The 24051-nt window shown below is 35.4% G+C and overlaps 1 protein-coding gene across 3 annotated transcripts in view; it reads right to left on the bottom strand.

Moving 5' to 3' along the window:
- Nucleotides 1–24051, bottom strand: part of CSMD3 (CUB and Sushi multiple domains 3) — a 539260-nt gene that overhangs the window by 140374 nt on the left and 374835 nt on the right. For all 3 annotated transcript variants that reach the window (XM_042869066.1, XM_042869064.1, XM_042869063.1), the window contains 6 exons: nucleotides 22265–22456; nucleotides 16193–16319; nucleotides 15307–15509; nucleotides 7861–8052; nucleotides 4715–4853; nucleotides 2369–2556 (listed from right to left, as the gene is read on the bottom strand). In XM_042869066.1, coding sequence (XP_042725000.1) covers nucleotides 2369–2556; nucleotides 4715–4853; nucleotides 7861–8052; nucleotides 15307–15509; nucleotides 16193–16319; nucleotides 22265–22456 — 1041 coding nt within the window. The remainder of the gene's footprint in view (nucleotides 1–2368; nucleotides 2557–4714; nucleotides 4854–7860; nucleotides 8053–15306; nucleotides 15510–16192; nucleotides 16320–22264; nucleotides 22457–24051) is intronic.

A 24051-nucleotide genomic window follows, 5' to 3' on the forward strand; every position in this document is an offset into this window, starting at 1 on the left:
CATCCCTATAGAAACCAGGCTGCTGAGAGCCACATCCATTCTCTCAACAGGTGGAAGAATCTCTCGCCCATAGACGCTGATTCCACTATTGCTTCCACTCTCAGCCCAGAAGGCAGTTACCTTTCTTTACCAGAGGTCATGTTGCTGGTTCACAGTCAATTTGCTGTCCACAGGGCCCTACAAATTCTTTTCTGGAGAGCCACTTCCCTGAGCAGCCTGTTTCAGTGTTTGACCATTCTGTCTGAGAATAATTTTTTCCTAATATTCAAGTGAACCTCTCCTGGTGCAAGTTGAGGTCATTGCCTCTCATCCTATCACTGTTACCTAGGAGAAGAGACCAACCCCCACCTCACCACAACCTTCTTTCAGGTAGTTGCAAAGCGATAACATCCCCCTAAGCCTCCTCCAGACTAAACAATCCCAGTTCCCTCAGCTCCCCATAAGACTTGTGCTCCAGGCCTTTTCACTGCTTCATTGCCATTCTTCAAACACACCATAAGGCTTCAATGTCTTCCTTGTAGTGAGGGGCCCAAAACTCAATGCAGTACTTGAGATGTACCCTCACCAGTATTGAGTACAGAGGGATGATCTCTCTCGTTCTTCTGACTACACTATTTCTGATACATAACGGAATGTCATTGGTCTTCTCAGGCACACTACTGGCTCACACTCCACTGCCAACTAACACCCATAGATCCTTTCCCTTCACACAGCTTTCTAGTTGCTCTGCTCCAAGCCTGTGGCAGTGCATGGGGTTGTCTGGCAATAGTATACAACCTGGCACTTGATCTTTTTGAAGTTCATACTATTGGTCTCGCTGCATTGATCCAGTCTGTTCATTTAAACAGTAGTATTACTTTCCAGAGTACTGACTTTTCCCCTCAAACTGGTATCGTTCACAAACTTGCTTTATTACATCAGACAGATAACCAATAAAGAGAACACTTTGCATGTTATTAACTAGCCACTGGCTAGCAGTCAGTGAGCTCTGCAACAACGTCAGTGTTCCACCCACCCTATCCTGCTCATGAAATTTGGCTCTCAGAATACTGAGGGACAGAATTTCAAAGGAAGCACCATATTCTTAAATCATAGAACGGCTTAGGTTGGAAGGGACCCAAGATCCAACCCGCCTGCCACGGTCAGAGTCACCAACCTCCAGATCTGGTACTAGACCAGGTTGCCCAGGACCCCATCCAATCTGGTCTTGAACCTCTAGGAATCGGGCAGTGTAAGGGATATTTTTTTTCATGCACCTTTGTCTCATAGCTTGCTGTTGAACACAGACAAGTCCAGGCAAGTCCTGGTCAAAGTTTGAGAAATCCTTTAAAGATCCACAGGCCAAAGTCAACAAGAGAGATGAGTAGCAGCTTAATAGCTGATAAAAAGTCTTCTGTATGGGCATAACCATATCTGCATGCTCAGATGTGCTACACATAACTGTTACCTAAGTGCTCAGGAATGCTATACTGGCAGATATAAAAAAGGGACCTACAACCAAGAGGGGTGTGTCTGACATACCCACCTGCTGATGGACTCTTCTGGGCCTGCTACCTGCTTGTTTCTCCTGGACTTGCTGTCACTGCTTATTGCCTAAGGCCAGCTACTGCTGCTGCTCTCCCCTTCTCTCAAGGAGCTCTTCTCCCATCCTGCATATGTATCTGGGATTACTCTGACCCAAGTGAAAAACCTTGCACTTTGCTAACTTGAACCTCATTGGGTTTTTTGAATTTGTCAATGTTCCTCTGGATGGCATCCCTTCCTTTTAATGTGCCAACCACACTGCTCAACGTGGTGTAACTGCCAAACTTTCTAAGGGTGCATTCAAGCCCATGATCGACACCACTGATGAGGATGTTGAAGAGCATGAGTTGCAAGACAGACCTTTAGGGGACACACACTCAACACCAGCTTCCATCCACACACAGTGCTACTCAGCACAACCCTCTGTCCACAGCCTTCTAACTGATTCCTTACCCACTGCATAGTCCACCTGTCAAATCCACACCTCTCCAATTTAGAGATAAGGATGTGGTGAGGGGACCCTGTCAAAGGCTTTGCACAAGTCCAAGCAGATGATATCAGTAGCCTTCCCTTTGTCCCCTGATGTCACCATCATGTCCATCATAGAAGGCCACTAGATTGGTCAGGGAAGACCTTCCCTTGGTAAAGCCATGGAGGCTATTTCAGATCACCTGCTCATCCCTCATGTGCCTTAACATGCCTTCTAGGAGGTTCTGTTCCATGATTTTCTCAGGCACAAATGTGAGGCTCAACCTGACCAGGCAGACAACTATGAGGAAATAAAGCAGATTGAAGTTTATACTTAAAAATGCTTTGAATACAAGAAAAAAAAAAAGTTATTTACCTTTGTACTCCAGGTGGAACCCTGTGAAACTAACAGATCCATCACTCCGAAAAGCCAGATGCATGTTGTTTGAACTGCTTTCTATCCTCTCTGGAAGCTTGCTATCTTGAAAACTCCCAATCAGTGGACTATTACTGTCTGGTCCATCATAAATATAAAGAAAATCATAATTTGGTTCTATACTGAAACTGTAGGAAGAAAAAAAAAGAAATATGAGATAATATTTCTATGTTATATACATTTGTATATATGTATATATACATATATATAACATTTGTATAACATTTTTGTATAATCAATGAATATTAAGATGTTATAATTACAAAATAAACAAGAGAGTTTAGCAAAGCAGATAATGATAACAAAAAAGAAAATAAATAGAAAGCTTACCCCTATCCTGGGCTCACTTACAAACCTCCAGCAGAAGCAATCTCCAGAAGAGATCCTTCCCTAGTGCTAACCAGCTCTGAAATGGGTGTAGGAGGGTGAAGCCTGACTCCACCCATTCTGGCAGCACAGGTGAATTGCCTTCACCTGTGCTCCTCTGGCTGACTCATTGCTTGCCTCAAGGGATCAATCAGAGGTTCAGGCTGTGACTCAGCAGTTCCCATACACATTTTCTTTTAGTTAATGCAATTAATTTAGTTAATTATGTTGTCTAAATAAGATAGCTTGTTAATTTTGAACTATAATATTAGCAGGGGGCAGGGTGTTAACCAAATTTCCTTGAGAAATTGATTGTGTACAAAGGTAAAAAAAAGACTGGTAGTTGAAGAATGGAGACAAACCATATTTTGTTCCTAGTTGCCACTAGGTCCTGAAAAAATGAATGTAGGCATTAAAAACTTGGTCTATCTTCTTCAGTGAAAATACTTCTTTTAACTTCTGCATTACTTAAGTAATATTTCCTTCAAAAGGAATACAAGAGTGGATGGCTTCTGTTTTTAGTTTGTGTTTGAATTTAGAAGAGATTCCTGGAATAAGTCCCACTCAAGAGCCATATTTGGCAGTAAAAAGTGGATTTAAATTTTTTTTATTCAGTGTTTGGTTTATTTAAGAATGTATATTTTCCTTAATCTAGAATTTTTTTCTTAGTCTGTGTGTCATTACTGAGGCAAATCTCAGTAAGTGCTCTAATTTGTTGACCAACTTCTACTAAGCTTGTCAGCTTCTCTCAGAAATCACTGTAACTGCTCAGATTTTATTCATGACCCAGCAGTATCTGGGGATTTATCTGGAGTGTTCACATACAGTACTGAATTGCACTGTAAAACAGTGGTTGTATTCTAAGTTTTAGGGTCTTCTATACCTAAGTATGGAATAGAAAGAGCAGAATGTTCTTAGATACTCACTTACTTTATTATACTGATTTACATCAGAAAATACTTTCTTTGGAACAAATAATTTAGTTTGCACTCTGAATCATTCACCTAAACATGAAATACTCATTGAATCTGTTTGTAAATGAAATGACTTTGTCCAGTCTAGTCAAACACAGAATGTAAAGAAAGAGTTCCATGGTACAAAATAGTTCCCATTTAATATTGTAAGGGAAAAAACAATATATTTATCAGCAAATCGCATAGTATATCAGTAAAGGCCAAATGAAAATAAACAATATGACAAACATCACTGAAATATGCATCAAACTATCTGTGATTAGAATGAAGACAGTATTACACAATTTTCAGCATAAACAGGATTTAAATTTGAAGGGACATTACAAATATAAATTTGCTGTGATAACTATTTTTCACATATAGTAAACAGGCATAATAGGTTACTTTATGTGTTGCATACAATATACAGAGTAAAAGTTCATCTGTGGATTCCATTAAGGTCAATTTAATTTAATATTGCATTGTAATGAAGGGGAATGTTAAACCTTTTCCCTTTAATAAGCAGAGCAATGAAAAGTATCTTATTGCTTATGAAATAATAAGGACTAATAAAACTACACTTACACATTTTTGATCTTTTTTCTTAAATATCAGGTGACTGTCTCATAGAAAATATGAATCATTAAAGACAGTCCTGCTGGTTGGGAGTCTTTTTGGTGAGTTATTTTACACAGCAACTTTTCAGGAAGAGAATATCAGTAAATTGAGAACTATCCCAATACACATTAATCAGAACAAACTGAGAGTCCTTTAACTGAAGAGTAGCTACCAGGCTCCAGCTCTGTGTTCAGTGAATACTGTAATGTCTTTGATGAGATTGCTGACACAGATAACAATTATTTATCGCACTGACAATTAAGGATACCTGACAGTATAACACAGAGCTCTGAACAATTGCCACTAGTGGAGTCACAAACATGATTTTTAAAATTATGAGAAAGTTTACCTGATAAATGCTAGTGATATAACATAGTCATTATTAACAGTGATAGTCCAGTCACAATCTCGGCTGTGGGGATAAGGATGAGGGAAGTTTGGTGAAAGTATAAAACCTGATGAGCCAGTCAGGTTTCCTCCACAAGGAGCTGTGAATAAAAATAAATTGGAATTGAGGAAACAAGGTAAGAGAAAAAGAAGCATGTATCAGCACTATGTTCACTGACATTTAATGTCCCTTAAAAGTTAAACAATAACTGAAGTATTTACAAAGCTTAAATAGAAACAAAAGCTGCGTTCACATTTCTCTTTAGACCAATACTAATATTACCAAGTAGAACGTGTGTTTAGAACTTTGTGTCCTTTCCTCTCTCCTTAACAGTATATCAAGGCTTTTCTGAAAACACCATAAACTTGAGACATGCTCTTTCTGCAGACATAAAAAGAAATGATTGGATAAGAGTTTTACTTTGAAAATAAGAAAGTTTTCTAGTCATCTTATTTATCTTTTTTTCTTTTTCTGTGTGCTTGAATTAAATTCACGAGTGTTGCAGAATCTTTCACTGTCTGAATTTAATGTGTGAAATACTTTTGTTATGTTTCATAACTTCATTTGTATCTGGGGGAAGACCAGGTCTGAATACAAAGCTTAATGGGCACCTGCAATTTATAGCACTAGACACAAGGCCTAATTCCCAATATAACTGCCCATCCAGAAAGAAAAGCATGTGTCAATCTACTAGGAAAAATGTAATTTTAATGTATTACACAATGAAAAATAGAGATGTAGATTATATTTACCTATCTTCATAAACCTCTTTGTAAGCATAGTAGCCAGTGCTGTATGCGATAACCTTAGTATTCCTTGCTTATATGTAATTACAGTACTTAATCTAAAACTTGTTAAAACTTTAAATAAGATAAAATAAAGTGTGTTAAAGATAATTAAATGTTTAAGATAATTAAGTGTGTTAAAGGCAAGAAAATACATGGAAGCTAAAAAAGTGCTCCTAGCAGCTGAGGTTTCTAGCAAGTTCCTTCTTGTAATGTTTGCCGAAGACCATGTTATCAGGGATGGCAAAGGAAAGTGAATGCCCACATTCAGCTGATCTCAAAGCTGCAGTGCAGTTTCGTATTTTACGAGGCCAGAAGCTCTTGTCTGATTATTTTAGATGCCCTCATTTTTCCCCACCCCCTTTGAGAAGTTCCTTTCAAGCGGTCCTTTCTTGGGATTGTTAGAGTAAGCATACTATCTCATATAAAAGTCACTCAGGACGATACCACTGTAATTGGCCTATTGAACATTCTCCCAGCTGCACTTTCATGGAAAATTCCATTTTCCTTCTTTACTGTACCACTACAATTGCAGATCCTATTTAAGAGGCTACCCATCACAACGCCTGGAGATTTTCAGGCTTACTGCAGCTTCTATGCACTCAGGCAAAATCTTCCATCATTCTACTTAACGGTGTTACATTTGATTGCATTAAAGAACATACTGGGTAAATAAGTATCACTACATTATTTACCTAACTATCCAAATGTGACACATTTCATTAATTATTTATAACTTTGCCTCTAAGTTAGGTTTTGGAAGTTTCAGTTTAGAATTTCTTCCTAGATCAGTAGTGATAAGGATTTACCTGAGAAGTGGTTATTAGAGGGCTGCTATTTACTAACTACTTATGTAATTTCTTAATATTTTTTCATGATGAGTCAGTTAACCAAGTAAATCCTTCCAAAATTCATTCAGTATGAGCTTTGTTATTCTGTATAGCATTAGAGACTGAGATAATATTTACAGATAAAGAACGTATTTTCATTTTTACTAACAAAAATATTGTTTTCATAAATTATGAAGTCTGTACTAAAGTCAGTAATGTGCCATCTTCTCTGTTTCCAGTAGTATCCTATTATAGCCTTTGACATTTTTTACCTGACCAATACATTTACTCAGTGATGTGCCTGATGTTTTGTGAATGCAGGCATACAAACTATAACCAAATCCTATAGTTATCACCATTCTTCAGATTTTGTGGGAAAGGATCATTGCATTGGCTTTCTTGCTTTCCTTGTCACAGATAATCAAACTATAAATAACATAAGCTTAAAAGATAAAGTATGAGACCTATGTAGATTGCTCCAAAAGTAATGTATGTCGCCTTTGTTTCGGAGACCCTGACTGAAGTCTCCTTGTGAAAGTGTTCCGACAGCCCCGGTCAGTTTCGCACGCTTTTCATGACACCAATATGGTGAGCGGCAAAATGGCCTTAATTGCAAGGAGCACACCCTTCTTAAAACTTTCCCCGTGCCTTAGGGCTACTACCATTATCTCTGACCAATGGACATGTGGCATGTCTTGTTTCCTCCTTATTTGGTCTAACCTGTACTTCTCTCTTATCTTCAAGACATTTGTTGCCATGGTTTCCCAGGGGCCAAGGGGCCCCTGTCCACCCTGGCGACTGCCCCAGGCCATTCAGCTAACTGCAAATGTATCCTCTTTATTTTCATGGACACTACAACAGATACAAAGAGCCCAATACATCTACATTATTTTTGAGATAGTCACCACAATGAGCTTGACAATGTTTTTGTCAGTAATGAACAAGAGCCTGCATTCAAAACAAACTGCAAGAGCAGAGGTGACCTACTATTGCTGTTGTCACTGTTGAAACATGCTACCCAATTCCTCACTGCGTTCACATCCACTCTTTGGTTTCCAGAAACATTCAACAAGTGTTGAGAAATGCCAATGGGTGCCATTCTTTTCCTCATGAAAGAATTCAGTGATTCATCTTTGCTTCATACACACTCTCAGACATCATTTTGTCAGACTCTCCTCTGCTACCATCTGTCACACAGCAATGATATGTAATGAAATACTGCTGAGAAGGTTCAACTTCTACTGCCATACCACCAACATCTGCCTCTGATGTCACAGGCCAACATCATAAAACAGGAAGTATTACTTTAAGATCAGCTCTCACATTGCACTAGTAATAGGGAGGAATGATTTTTGTAACATTCACTGAAGATTTATACAGAATAAATAATGAATATGCATTAGTTTCCTAAAATAAAGTTTGCAAAGAAGTGTGATTAATTGCACAAAATTTCAAAATTTTGGAAACCATTCTTTGATTGTCTTCTGCATACCTATGCAGACTGGTGGGTTGGGCTGCCAGAAGTACCGATTTTCTACCTGAATGCAGGTTATCCTCTCATCTCCTTGCAATTCATATCCAGGGTCACACTGAAAAATCACAGTGTCTCCGGGTTCTCTTCCATCCCCATTTCTAGTTCCATTCATGGGGACACCAGGATCACGGCAGGCAGTAGCTACAGAACCTATCAGATAAAGGGAGAAAAAAAAACTCAGCTTTTCTATCCATGGTAGTCATATTACAATCTTCTAATCTGGTTACTCTGCAAATCCAAAATTTTATTACTCCTAAAATTTTGAAAAATCATTCAAAAATATATGGGGAACAGTATGGTTTATATATATATATATATATATTCTTTTTTTTTTTTTTTTTTTTTTTTTTTTTTTTTTTTTTTTTCTTGCTTTTCCTGTGGAGTCAATATAACAAGGGAGAAACATCTATTTCTGTCCTAGACTCTTAAAAATTGAATGTGGTAGACTGGACAGGAATATTGCACCTGTACATAAATATTTTACTACTCAGAGATGGTTTGTATTAGATATGTAACATTTACCCCAAGAATAAATTTGTTATAATGAATCTTATTTTGAAACACTTGGCATCATATATTCACCGTAAAAGGTGGTAGAAGTAATATATTTTCTACTATTATTATAAGACATATAAAATTATCAGAAAAAGAACTTTCAAATACAGAAATATATATTTTGGAGGGACAAGGTTAAAAAATAATAGTGCAAGAAAAAAACTGGAGAAGGAAAATCGGAGTATTATACAGCACTATAAAACTAACATATTTCTTGAGAGCTGACAGATATTAACTGTATACTCAAATGGAACTGCTTAGTTACAGCCTTCCATAATTTCTACTCTAATTTTTAGTTTCTATTTCACATGCCTGACTCTAGACTATCTTTAATACTGTTCACAACTGTAATTTGTTTGCTTGCTTGATTTTGGAAGAGAGGTCTCTATTATCATTATCAGTGTTATTTGCTCTGCATATTCTGCTTTGCATATCTTCTTATTCTGTTTATTTCTGATCTTTTTTTCATAATCTTTCTTCAACCTACTTTTTATCTCCTACTGAAGTTTATTTATTGTTTTACTTATTAAGTGGATATTCCAGCAAAAGGAATGATTACTCTCCCCCACCCTCCTTGCCCTTGGATCTTTAGAGATCTAATCACAACTTTCACTGTCCTACACAGAAATTTGTGAAGCAAAATCTTCAAGAGCAATAAAGTCCCAAATAACTTTGCTATCATACCTGAAATGCAGTCTTGAAATTTTACTGCAAAATAAAAGGAACTGGCTATCACAGTTCTTCATATGTTCATATAAAGGATCTAAAGTTCTTTGTAACTCGTGATATAGATACTTAAATTAAGAAAAAATAAATTGATTTTCATCCAAACATTGTAGAATTGTAAGTCATTTCTATCACTGTAAACAAAATACTACAAAAAGAAATTTCTTAAGTTCATGTCATCTTGAATAGGCCATAAGGTACGATTTGTAAATGTAACATGTTAAAGAGCTAGAAACTATTTTGTAGATGGGAAAATACATGCTTCAAAAACTATTACGTAATACATACAGCACAACAGATGCAAGAACAATGGTGTGTAGTACAAAATTGTGTGGTGTCAACTGAGAGATTTTTTTTTCTTAATAAGGATAGAGAAATGCTCAAAATTATTTTAGTCTATCCTTCAGTGGTAAAAGTCAAGTGCTCAAAGAGACAATTCTTAATCAAGAGATCCAGCTTCAGGTTGAGGTAGAATGAGACTTGATATTCAAATTGTCCAGTAGATGACAGATGAGGGGAAGCATTAGACATACAGATCCAGTGTGTATACTTTGCTGGGTTGACAAAATGCTTTTCAGTATCAGCTTTTCACACTTTTGAGCTAGTATGTTTTGGAAATTAAACTCTGGGTTGTCCCTACCTCTATTTACTTTTAACTCTGAGACACTGAAAGTTGGAAAAAGCAGACATCTGAGCTACACTAAAACGACTAAGAATGTCTGATTATGAGCAGTGTTGCCAGTACAGTGATTTCCATCTATAGATCACTCCCAGACTTTGCTAATACAAACAACAAATAAACGAACAAAGGATTCACAAGTGAGATCTAATATCTCAAATATTCAATCAAAATATTCTACAGCATAGACTTTGAATACAAGACCACCAATTCTCCAGTGCCAATACATTTTCTGGAGGATTACTTAGTTTTCCTCATTCCTGTTACTTGAAGTGGCAAAATCTTGCTTTGCAGATTCGGTAGTCAAGCCACATAGAACATCTTCTCCTAAAAATTATTTAGATTAGTCCTCGGAGTACTCATATGAACAAATTCACACGTCCTTAGTAGTTAAGAGTCAGAGAAGGGAATAACTTAAACCATCATTTGACTTAATTGTACATGTCTATAAAAATGCTCCTATACAGTCCCAGAAACCATTAAAACAGCATTTAATTGGGCCCAGAAAGATTTCAAATTTGTCTACAGATTTTGTTGATATGGAGCATAAAACATTTTTATATATCTGTTTAATAATAACATATCAGTGTACATTGAAACAATCAGATAAAGTACTGTAAACTGATCTTTTCTGCTACAGAAAAGAATATGTTAATGCCAGGATACAAAAATTTCTCATAGTTCATGAGCCCAAGCAATTTGATATGTGACTAATGTCCCAACCTGACAGCTCCAATTTCATGCAGGAAAGATATATTGCAACACAATATTAAAAGAGTGACATTGCACAAATAAACTTCACTGATGCTGGGATCAGTATAATAAATGTCAAAATTAATGATTTTCCAGCTTAAATGTTTCTGTGATTTAATAGTATTGAAATAATGGCACATGAGAGATGAATAAAGATATCTTACTTTCTGCACAGATGATAAGTAGTGCTCAAACAGTTTGCAGATATACAGAGATGAGACATCCCTGTAGTATCATATTCAGAAGCTGTTGAAAACTATGAAAATAATCACATCAACTCCAGCAAGATCTTACAGTACACACTTCATGAATACTGAAGTGACACAAATAAAACAATTTGAAGCACACACAGTTACTGCTCTTTTTTTTTTTTTCACTTTGATGTGCCAGTTCTTTTTTCACTTTTCTCTCTCTTTTCCTTTCTCTCCAGTAAACTACTTCCAGCTTGGTGACTTGAAGCAATGTCAGCTGAAGAAAATGTTCCATTATGCTTAATACATTTGTCAAGTTCTATGATATACAGTTCACATCTGTGAAATATGTACTCATTCCCTTCTTTTTCTCCTTCAGATTTCTTACAGGCCTGTTTTGTTTTTTGTTTTTTGTTTTTTGTTTTTTGTTTTTTGTTTTTTGTTTTGTTTTATTTTTTACAGAATTTATTGTCCAAATGATGTTATTACTGCTCATTACATTGTCATTTTTCCAGGATGTAGGGGGACTCTACATGCAGACAGTTCAGAGAAAGTAAGCTCTAGCAAGTATTTTCTGTTTGTACACTACTTTCTGACTGCTGTAAACCTTTTATTCTTCTTATTATTTAAGGGAAGCTTTGTGTTCTCCATGTGTATTTTGAGACTGGTTCTTCTTATTTAGACAGGATGTTCCAAAATCATTATATTGCTATCCTGTTGTTAAATACCCAGAGGTTCTCCTTTTATTTCTACCTGAATATATAAAGTCTTAAAATACTCTCCTTAATTACACATTTTTAGACTTTATTTTTTAGGTTTTGTGTGATCTGGTTTGTGTTATGCTCCTTCTTCACCATCTTCAGAGAAGACCACAGAAGCTGAAAAAGCTTTAAGTTTACATGAGGATTTCATAGTCATTTCTTCCAGAAATTCAAGAATTTGAATTTCTCATACTTATTAAATTATAATTTTCTTTTTACTATTTATATAACATATCAGCTTTTCTAGGCTTTCCTCTGCTTTAATTTGGTATTTTCTGCCATTATTAGTTTTAACAGATAGAAATTAATTTTCTGTATTTATTGCATGGTTTATAAGGTGTCGAATTCAAATATATCACATTATCAATTGTGCCTATTTTCAGTTATTAAATGAATTCAACATAGCAAAATTTGATAAAAATTAGACCAAAAGTTATAAAGAAAGATAAACTAAAAACTTGTTTCTACAAAATGAAGTAATTGTAATAAGAAAATAATATAAAAGTAAAGCATTCAAGGTCTTCAAAAGGTTTGAACATACATTATCTGTTGTCACTGACCAGCATTTCTCTTTAAGTGAAAGCACCAGTAATCTAGTTAATACTCATAATCTATTTCATAACATTGCAAGAGGAAAGTAAAAGCAGATACCTCCTCTGTGTGAGCTTTTTATTTGTTAATTACACTGCAGCTAAAGTACACAGACACCATCTGTTTCACTCAGACATCATTATATATTGAAAGAAAATATTTGGAAGCTCGAAACAAAATGAAACAGAATTACTTTTCTCTTACGCTCTCTCCTCAAAGATAATTCTTTCCTGGCTGGTAAAATAGTATGACCAGATAGAAACAGCATAATTCTCGTTGGATGGCTAATATTACATTATTTTGACATCATTCAACTAGGAAAAAGAAATCTCTGTGATTCTTCTAATAAGACAATAATGTATATAATTAAATATTGTATTTGAGAAGGATCACAGTGATTCTGCGAACCCAAACTGACAAATAAGAGAAATACTAAAGCACTAACATTTTATGGGTCCTTTAAATTGTTATTTTAATAAAATATTAAATAAAATATCTCTCCTTTTGAATGAAACTCTAAAAAACATTTTCAGGTAAAATATTGGAACTTTAACATTAACTACTTATGGCTTTATTTCCAAAACACAACCATTTAAGCACGTAATTCTATTCTTGATCTTCATATATCCTTTTTTTTTTCCAATTCACCTAAATGACAACCTGAATAAACTCAGTACATTGTCATAGAATCACTAAGGTTGGAAGAGCCCACTAAGATAGAGAGCAGCAAAGGGGAAAGGGACCTGGGTGTCTTGGTGGACAACAGAGTGACTATGAGTGAGCACTGTGTTTTTGTGGCCAAGAAGACTAATGGCTTCCTGAGGTGTATTAGAAGGGGTGTGATTAGAGGTTGAGAGAGGTTCTCCTCCCCTTCTACGCTGCCCTGGTGAGACCACATTCTGGAATATTGCGTCTAGTTTGGGGCCCCTCAGTTCAAGATGGACAAGAAACTGCTTGAGAGAGTCCAGTGCAGAGCCACAAAGATGATAAAGGGAGCACAGCATTTCCCTTAGAAGGAAAAGCAGAGGGAGCAAGGTCTCTTTAGCTTGGAGGAGACTGATCGGTGACCTCAATAATGTTTACAAATATGTAAAGGGTGAGTGTCATGAGGGTGGAGCCAGGTTCTTCTCAGTGACATCCAATGATAGGGCAAGGGGCAGTGGGTGCAAGCTGGAACACAGGAAGAAAAAGCTTATTTATGGTGAGGGTGACATAACACTGGAACAGGCTGCCTAGAGAGGTTGTGGGGACTCCTTCTCTGGAGACACTCAAAACCCACCTGGACGCATTCCTGTGTGACTTAATTTAAGTGTTCCTGCTCTGGCAGGGGGGTTGGACTAGATGATCTTTCAAGGTCCTTTCCAATCCCTGATATTCTGTGATTCAGGGAAGATCATCCAGTCCAAGCATCATCCCATCACCAGCATGCCTACTAAACCATGTCCCTCAGTACCACATCAACACTTTTCTTGAAAACCTCCAGGGACAGTGACCCTACCACCTCTCTGGGCAGCTTATTCCGATGCATTACCAAACATTCTGAGAAGAATTTTTTTCTGTTATCCAAACTGAATGTCCATTAGAGCAATTTCACTCCATTACCTCACATCCTATTGCTAGTTGGAAATAGAGTATCTTTAAGGTCCCCTCCAATCTAAGCCATTCTAATAGCCTGAAAAGATGTCGACTCTCATCTCATTACAACTTTCTTTCAGGCAGCTGTAGAGAGTGACAAAATCTCCCCTGAACTTCCTCTTCTATAGACTAAACAATACCAGTTCTCTCAGACGCTCCTTATAAGCCATACGCTCCAGATTGTTCACAGCTTCCATGCCCTTCTTTGCACATGTTTCAGGGACTCAATGCCTTTCTCATAGTGAGAGGCACAAAACTGAACAGTAATCAAGGTACAGCCTTATTAGTGCAGAGTGCAAAGAGACAAGCACCTCCCTGCTCCAGCTGACTGCACCATTTCTGATACAAGCCAGGATGCCACTGGCATTCATGCCACCCAAGCACACTGCTGACTTGTGTTCAGCCGGCTGTCACCTCCATATCTTTTTCTTCATACAGCTTTCCAGCCATTTTGCCCCTAGCCTGCAGCATTGCATGAGGATTCTGGTGATCGAAATGCAGGACTCGGCTTTTGTCTTGTTAAAAACAAACAAACAAACAAAAAAAAAATTGTGAACCTAAGGAATTACTAGTTTTATTCATGGTTTCAAATAAATAAATCAGGTGGAAAAGAGTCGCTCTTTCATTACAAGTCAAATATTTTACATTGTCTTCTCATTCATATACTTCATTCTTCCTTCAAATCATCATATATGTACTCATGTATTTTTTTATACATGTTGAAAGAATGAGGGTAGGGAAAAAATGAGGTAATACGGCTACCAAGCATACAAAGCACAAGGTAAACAATGTTATCATTACAAGATACATCAGTCCAAGTTAGAAACATTTCTACTGCTTTACAAAATGGTGGCATGAGATCATATCTTGCTATACTTGAAAAAAAAAAACACTTAGTGAGCAGCAATATGTTAAACATAGACTTCATTAAATTATTTCTTATATTTCAATTCAAAAAGTGTATGAAAGGATTTAATGATAGTTAAACAGCTGTTTTAGATTTGTCAGCATTCTGCCAGCTGGTAAAGTCAATAAGATAAAATAGTGTTAGAAGGCAAAAAAGGAGGACACTGCTGTTCCTGCAGTGCTGTTTCCTGTTTCATCCTACACAAGCACAGCAAGAATAAAATTCTGCTTAGATGTCTCTGAATGCAGAAATTTTCATTGATTAGAAAAGGATATCACCCCCTTCATGAAAAAAACACTAGTGAGAACTGTAAGCATTCCTACGCCTTCCAAACCGCTTTTGAAACAAAACATGGATTGTATGTGTATATATATATATATATATATATATATATATATATATAAATGAATGACATAGCTTTACAAATGAAAATGAATGAAAACATAAATGAAAACATAGCTTTACAACAAATCTATTAGTTTGGTCCATCTCTTTCCTTCCAAAATTAGAAATGTCACTTATTTCAGTTGCTGCCAGCAGTACAATTATCTGTGAGTGAGCCAACTCATAAAAATAAATGAAGGAATGAATGATTCATCAACTTACTTGAAAACTGTATGGCAAACCCAGATTTGCTGATATAAAAATCTGTGTCAAACTGGATTGTTACTATGTTGAGTGTACTGTGAATGCCTTCAGGAACTAGAGATCCACTAATTTCCTTGAGTAACATCTCATTTTCAGGTGGTCCATCCCAAACTCGTAGAATATCATGCGATGCCTCAGTATCAAAAGCAAGAAACTGGAGGCTGTGAGAACACCATGTTATTATTGTCAGATTTCATTCTACTTAATAATTTAAAAACATCCACATACAAAACAAAACAAAACAAAACAATAAACCTAAACCAATGAACCAAAGTAAGAAAGCAAATAAACTTCAATTTCTGAATGTGGCTTTCTAAAATATTTTTCATGCTTTTATCTTTAGGTACATATAATCTTAATACAGAAATACATTTGAAAGCAAAAGTCTTTTGTAACTGGTAACATTTGAATTTGTGAATCGTGAAATAAATTTATTGCATTAACTATTTAAATAACCTGTATGTTTCCACAGGCTTTCCATAAAATAGTTTCATTTTTCATAAACACTATTATGTGCAACACAATTGCATTCCTCGTAATTTAGTTTCTTTTAAACATACTTTCTGTTAATAGTTATAGTTTGTACACACAGAGTAGTCTAAAATTATTAAACATTTCAGAAAATGACAAGAAATTTTCAAGACTGATCTTCACCAAACAACATTTATTGAAATGCAAATAGTTTCAACACCAAACTACATATTTAAGCTGAGTACGTCATGAATACTGCCTTTGAACAGCATCTTAAATTCTAAATCTCCATTTTTTCCCTATCAGAACAGACAAGTTTTACTTCTTACATAAGCAAAATAATTTTTATAACTATAAGATTTGTTTTCAGTACCTGACAATATTTCCTGGGTCTACTTCAATCATCCACAGGCAACGCAGATTGTTATCATAGGGAAAAGGATAGCCAGGAGATAAGATTCTTCCTGATGATTCTCCTTTAAAACGGCCTCCACACTCAGCTAATGAAAACATTACATAATGTTACTATTAATCTATTGCAGATAGCTTTCCAACTAATCATCAGAGCAATCAACTTATATATCTACTCTTTTGCCAAATAAGTAACATGATTGAAACACAGCAAACCTGACTACGTGCCCTAAAACTTTAAGATAAAGACTTCAAATACTTCAAGAAACTCTACACATTTTTATCTGAGTACTTTTGTATATATATATATATGTTAGCATCTATGTCTTTCTAATAATTTTGAATACACATAAATTAGAAAGCATACCACTGTGCAATAAAAGAAACAAAGATCATTAAAAAAAAAATTGAAAAAACAAAAGCAAGAGCATTATGGCACTTTAAATCAGTATAATTAAATTAATAAATTTACAAATTAATAGGTAGGGAATAAAATTTAAAAAATGAAAGAAGAAACATAATAAAATAAAGCAGACTTCTCAGAGTGAAAGTCTTTCAACTTAGAAAATAAAAAAAGGTGTAAGACTTCTTACCTGAGACTTGTCCTCACAGTGAAGCTATGTTTCTTAGAGGATAATAGATGGTAAGTAGCTCCCTATTAGTTGGCCTCAGCCAGCCAGTCACTAGGTAAAACTGTGCATTTCATAATCTATATGACCTAGATAATCTATAAACCTAGATTTTTTTAAATACAGACCCTTAGGCCTTTAAAGTTTTCTGATTCCCCTTTCCTTTTAAGGTCCATTTAGTCAAAGTCAAAATAATGGCTTGATTAGATAGGTTAGTATAGTTACAGTGCATTTTTGTTTTGATGCAACATCACATAAAATCACTTAAAATATGTAGTTGAGAGATCTATTATGACCCGCGAATTCCCTGATCAAGTGCAATTGAAATGCTACTCTTAATGGATTTTTCAGACATAACAAAAACAAATTTTTAGAAACAGATGGCATTTTATATCTTTAAAACACCATCACTAAAATCTCCCTCTATATATGTAAATATTTTGAAGTTATTCAGTTCAGAAGATAAGAATTGTCTATTATTCTTCCAGTGGTGTGAGGATATAAATAAATTACACAATAAAGAAAAATTTGCTTACTGACAAACCAAATTAAACTATAAATGAATTGTATTTTATCCAAGATTACTAAACAATTCTAAGTTTATAAATTCTAATTTTCATGAAAGATAATTTGTTAGCTTTTTATTATGATTTTGTCATGATGTGCCACTAGTAACTCTTCAGGTGTCACTGACAAGCAGCAAGGCAAAATCCCTTTTATCTTCTTTCTCCAAACTGCTCATATCCTAACCAAGAATCCTAATTTTATCTTAAAATGTCAATTCTAAAAATTCAAGCATTTCAAGTTAAAGCAAATACGTATTAATCTTTATAGCATTATGCAAATTCAGTGGTTAAGTTTTGTTGTTATATTTAATACAACTAGAACTGCTTGAAAACAGTTTTGTTGTTGTCTTGTCAGTGTCACTTTCTTGCATGGTATGATACTGAAACAGTACCATTTTGAAGTCAACTTATCATTGTAGCAGCAAATTAAAGTGTCTGTTGATTTATGTTACTCATAAACATTCAGATAAATAAAATTACTTGTAAATGTCAACCTAAAAATATTTCATTCCAAGCATCACTGTTTTCCAGTTTTCTCAGAGTTTACCTCAACAACCTGTAAACTCAAAATATCTTGAGTAGGGCTGGATTCTTGTAAGTATGCAAAATGACTCAAAAGCAAGATTTTAGAAAAAATAAAACATAGGAGTGTTGCAAAAATCTTTTTTTTCTTCCTTTCCAATTTCCTTTTGCAGCAAAGAAGTGTAGTTTCAATATGATTCTAACTAAAAGTAAATGTTGAAAAAAAGGGTTTCCATAAGCCAGGAATCAACACCACTGTTGATTCATCTTCTCTACCTGCTATTTAATCCATTATTGAATTTGAAGTCTCAAAGATTTGTTCACTCAGTTTTTTGTTTGGATATACCGTGAGAACTATCTGAAAGAAGTTTCAGTTCTGCAGAAAAGCCTCTGCAGTGTAACTCCTTTCATTCATCTCCAGAACATTTTTAATTGAAACATTCTCTTTTCTGATCTTCTCATGCATTTCTTAAATGCTGTCCTGCTTCCCTGTTCTCTCCTAGCAGTATTCCTCACAGTGCATTACTAACACATAATTTGTTATATATTTTTCAATCCAAGAAACCCAGAACATGTGAATTGCTTGAGCATTTTAAATGATTCATAGTGGATCCCTTTAGTAGCATGTTAAGCATCAGCAGTGATCCTTAATTAAAATAGAAAATTGGAAGGTGTGTGGAAATCAATACCATCATTTGCAACTGCTATTCAAAAACCTTTTGAATTCTTAAGCTTGACTATACAAAAATCTCACTTGTTTCAATTAAAATTAATTTAACATCTATTCAGCCAAGCCTAAGGAATCCTCAGCTTGGGACAGAAACTATTGCTCATATACACAACAGTTTTACAGTAGTTTAACTCTTCTCTGGGTGCAAATAGATGGTTTTACCACTTAGGAAAAGAAAAATGCCTTACTGTAATAAATAAACTCAATATAAACCATTCAAAAGTTCACTTAACACAATCTGTATACTTTCATTAATTTACAGAAAAGGTTAAAATAAAGGAAAGTAAACAAATAAAGGAAAATCATTTTATAAATCATACTTTTTGTTGTTTTGTACTTTATTTATTTATTTTTTAAGCAGAGTAGCTATGTCTCATGTACTGGGATTTTTTTCTTTATATGTGGTATTCTGAACTAGATGGATAAGTGAACTGTCTTAACTGCAGACTGTAAAGATGCATTTGAAATGGCATTAATTTAAAACTCAACAAATGTACATAAATTGATTCCAAAAGATTCATCTATATAAGATGCATTTTAAACTAATTATAATGCAGTTTTCACAAAAAGCCCGGTGATGATCAAAATCTTAATCTTAGCTGCTTAACTTCTTTAACCTTTTAAAAGACAATTGGGCAGTTCTTTGTTATTAAAACGAAAAATAATATGAAGACCATAAGGATATGCAGAAAATCATTACTTTTCCCCAGAGGTCCAGCTTCACCTTTGCATTTCTGTTTACTGAAGGTTTGGGTTTTTAGTTTTGAAGTTTTTACCAGCTCTTGAAAGATGACTCACTTCCTAATTCAAACCTATGTCTTTTCAGTTTTATGCATCTATACACTGAAGAGGGGACTGCTAAATAATTAAATTAAAAGATAATGTATGTTACTCATCTTGGGACCTTCTTCAGAACTCAGTCCATGTCTCGCAAGACAGAACAGCATTTATCACCTATCCATGAGGTGTTCTAGAAATCCCCTTTCTGTATTCCATCTAGATGTAAATTATTGGAATCTCTGGATATTTGCTTAGAATATGGAGAAATTGAATTTCCCACAGTTAGAGGAAATAGTGCACAGCACACAATCTAGATCATTAATCATTAAAAATGATGTTACAGAATCATTAAGAAAATGAAGAAGTAACTTCAGACAGGTTTACCTTGGTCCGTTTTAAAATTATTCAAGAACTCATACATATATACGTGTATATTAGTATGATGGTACATCCTATGCTTTTAATATTTAATGAAAGAACTGAAAAACTTTAATTTCAACTTTCTGCCATCATTCACAACATTTTATCTGATCCTTTTGCTCTTACTCCAGTTGGCAACTCATTACCCCCCAGGGGTCAGTACTGGGGCCCATCTTGTTTAATATTTGTATTGATGACCTAGATGACGGGATTGAGTGCATCCTCAGTAAGTTTGCAGATGATATTAAGTTGGGAGGTTGCGTTGATCTGCCTGAGGATAGGGAGGCCCTTCAGAGGGATCTAGATAAGCTGGATCACTGGACTGAGGTGAATGGGATGAGGTAAACAAGGCCAAGTGCCAGATCCTGGTCTTTGGCCACAATAACCCCATGCAGTGCTATAGGCTTGGGGCTGAGTGGCTGGATGACTGTGAAGAAGAAAGGGACCTGGGGGTGTTGGTTGATGCTCAGCTGAACATGAGCTGACAGTGTGCCCAGGTGACCAAGAGGGCCAATGGCATTCTGGCCCATGAATAGTGTGGCCAGCAGGAGAAGGGAGGTGATCATCCCCCTGTATTCAGCACTGGTGAGGCTGCGTCTCGAATATTGTGTTCAGTTTTGGGCCCCTCATTACAAGAAAGACATTGAGGCCTCTGGAGCGTGTCCAGAGCAGGGCAACAAAACTGGTGAGGGGTCTGGAACACAAATCTTATGAAGAGCAGCTGAGGGAGCTGGGATTGTTTAGTCTGGAGAAGAGGAGACTCAGAGGAGACCTCATTGTACTCGACAACTTCCTGAAGGGAGGTTGTGATGAGGTTTGGCCTTTTCTTCCATGCAACAAACAGGACCCGAGGAAACAGCCACAAGATGTGCCATGGAGATTTAGATTAGACATAAGGAAAAACTTCTCTCAGGGACTGGTCAGGCACTGGATATTCAACAGAATATAAATATTCAACAGAAGTTGGTTATCACTGGGAATATTCAAAGGATTGCAACAAGTTTGGGACTTAAACATTTATTCCCTAATTCTTCTCAAAGAGCTGTTCACATCTTATTTGTTGCATATCTTTCTAAAAGAATTTTATATCTTGATGAATTTATTAGCACAAGAAGGATGTGGAGATCTTGGTGCAGGTCCAGAGGAGGGCTACTAAGATCATCAGAGGGCTGAAACACCTCTCCTATGAAGAAAGGTTGAGGGAACTGGGCTTTTTTAGCTTGGAAAAAAGGTGGCTCCGGGAAGACCTCATTGTGACCTTCCAATACTTGAAGGGAGCATAAACAGAAGTGGGAATGGCTGTTTACAATGGTGCACAGTGATAGGACAACGGGGAATGGTTTTAAACTGAGATAAGGGAGGTTTAGTTTAGATATTAGGAAGATGTTTTTCACACAGAGGTTGGTGACACACTGGAACAGGTTGCCCAAGGAGGTTGTGGATGCCCCATCCCTGGAGGCATTCAAGGCCAGGCTGGATGTGGCTCTGGGCAGCCTGGTCTAGTGATTGGTGACCCTGCCCATGGCAGGGAGGTTGAAACTTGATGATCATTATTGTCCTTTTCAACCCAGGCCATTCTATGATACTATAAAGTACACTTTTTCAGTAAAATCAAAACTGGGCACAAAGTGCATTTCATCCTTTACTTTTTATACTCGTCCATTACTCATTTCATCTAAATGAAGATGAAAGCAAGAGAAGAGAATTACTAGAGTGCTTTAATCTTGTCTTATTTCTTCCCTCTAATGGAAGGAATTGAGCTTGTAGGTACTGGCAGTTAAAAACTTGTTACAATATTATAATAAAGTGTATAATATCATGTTATGCATCACAGTGCCAAAAGCCAAATAATAAAAACATAATATGTCTCCAGATAACCTAGTAACTTTATATGTTGATTTTTTTTCCTTTTTAAACTTATTTTGTAGCATTTATAGGTAAATATGTGAAAAGTTTTGTTTGTTTGTTTGTTTGTTTTTAGCATAAGATACAGTTAGGAAAAAAACATCCTAGTTTTATAACTTCTCATAAAGTGCATATTCTTCTGGCTTTTGGACTTATGTTTTTATCCTGTCAATTTTCTAACTACAAGTAGGTTTTCATATGCTAGAAATTACATGATGAATGAATGTTTAATAATTACTACCTTTATTTTTTAAAACTGAAAAAGGCAAAACCACTCAGGTAGACTTATGTAAGGTCTAAAGAGATCTCTGAAAGTATATATGAATAGATTTGTATATGTAGAGATCAGATTTCACATCATTCTAACAATATTTGCTAAACCTAAGGGTTGATTGTCTTTTTTTTTTTTTTTTCTCTTTCTTTATACTCAAAGAATAGTTTAAATTAAAAAAAAAAAAAAGGTAAAAATGAAGGTCTACTACCAATACATGATGGTAGAGGATAGTCCCATGCCCTTCTTTCTCCAGTCATACACTTTAGAAGGCTACTTCCATGGAGTGTGTAACCTGGATTGCATCCATAAATGATAGTACTTCCAGCAAAGTGACCTTGGTCACTGATTTTATATCCAAACTGTGGCACACCGGGGTCTTCACAATGTGAAAGTTCAAAACCTGTGGTAGGAGTAGCAAACTCTTGTTAAAAAAATGAAGCAGATAAATGCATTGATGAAATTAAGATTTTCTGTTTTCCAGTGGAAATAAAATATTTTCAGAATTCAAGCAACAGTATATTTAAGGTTTCATCTCTGTTTCTAAACAGCCTTAGTAGGCAGTCTATACCCCTCACTTATATCTCAGAGTAATACTGTCTAGTACATTCAAGTTGAGCCTGCAAAATTGTCATAACCCTTTTTTTCCCGAAGAGCTCAATTAAGGACTGAGAACGAAATTCACAGTAGCTGTCAATCTGTTCTAAAACAATATTATAATTTATAAAATAGCCGTTAAAATGAATTCTTATTTATTTTGACAGTGATCTAGTCTGTGAATAGACATTTATGGCTCATAGACAAAACCACACAGTAGATTTGTTTGTTACCTTGCACACTAATGGGAATGGCACAATAGCACCCTTGGTAATACAGAAATAGTTACGTTCATAAATTCCTATCCTAATCCTGCTTTCAATAGTTTGTAAATTTAAACACTACACTTAGCAAGTAATGACAATGATGACAATATAGCAAATTCAAGAAGAAAAAAAAAGGACATTTTGCAGAATTAAACAATGTGGAGCAAGAAGGAAAAAGAATGACCTAAACATTATACAGAATATAATGTTATTGGGAAATATCTGGGGAAACAAATTGCAATTTAGGCCGAAGATCCTATTAATAAGGTTTCCTGTTATTATTAACTGAGAAGTAGTTCCCATTTTGTTCAAAAATAAACATTAAAAAAAAAAAACAACAACATACAGTTCTAACTTGTATATCTAACAAATAGACAAAACAGTTTGTGTCACTTTGATATTTCTAAGTGTAGCTAGCACAGAGCAAATGAAGGATTTTTCATATTTGCGTTGTTCACTAAAGTTCACTATGTTCAGCTGATGAGCCATTGGTAGCCTTTCATAGTCTCCCCATGAGCACTGAGTCATTACTACTCATTGAAAAAAATGGTCAGAGTTTTATTTTGCAGACAAAACATATCAGGTTGGAAAGAGCTGTTTGTTTACATGATTGAAAAAAAAGTAAAATAATATATTATCTCAGCTCTTATTTTAGCTCATTTAGCATCTCAATGAAAATGGCCCACCTCCTGAAGATATTCCACAGCTTCTCAGCACAACTTTTCTAATTCCTAAGTGAGTTATTGTTTCCTTTTGCAGACCACACTATAGAAGTTCTAATGAGGCTAAAAAAAAGGTTCATGTGAAAAAGCTATTTTCATATTTTCAGTTTGGATACTTATTGACCAGTCAGAATTTCTCCTTTTTTATAAGAAAATATGTTGTGTTGAGTGAAAATAAGTTTAAATGTCTAGAACTCTGAAAAGTCCTCACATCTGCCTACTTAAAGGCAGAACAAAAAGTAGTCTTTTTAATTGATCACTTTCCTCTGGAGGATGAAAAAAAACAACATGTAATTACATTGCCTGAGCAGTTTTCAGCTGCAAGTTTATTTGAGCTACTTGCACACTGAAGGCAGTTCTGATAGTAAGACCAAAATGAGAAGATCTCTGTTGCTATGGAAGAACACCAGGCA

The sequence above is a fragment of the Lagopus leucura genome, unplaced genomic scaffold, assembly GCF_019238085.1.
Source record: "Lagopus leucura isolate 7727_CA_CO unplaced genomic scaffold, USGS_WTPT01 Super-Scaffold_100002, whole genome shotgun sequence".
In the NCBI taxonomy this organism is placed as follows: Eukaryota; Metazoa; Chordata; class Aves; order Galliformes; family Phasianidae; genus Lagopus; species Lagopus leucura.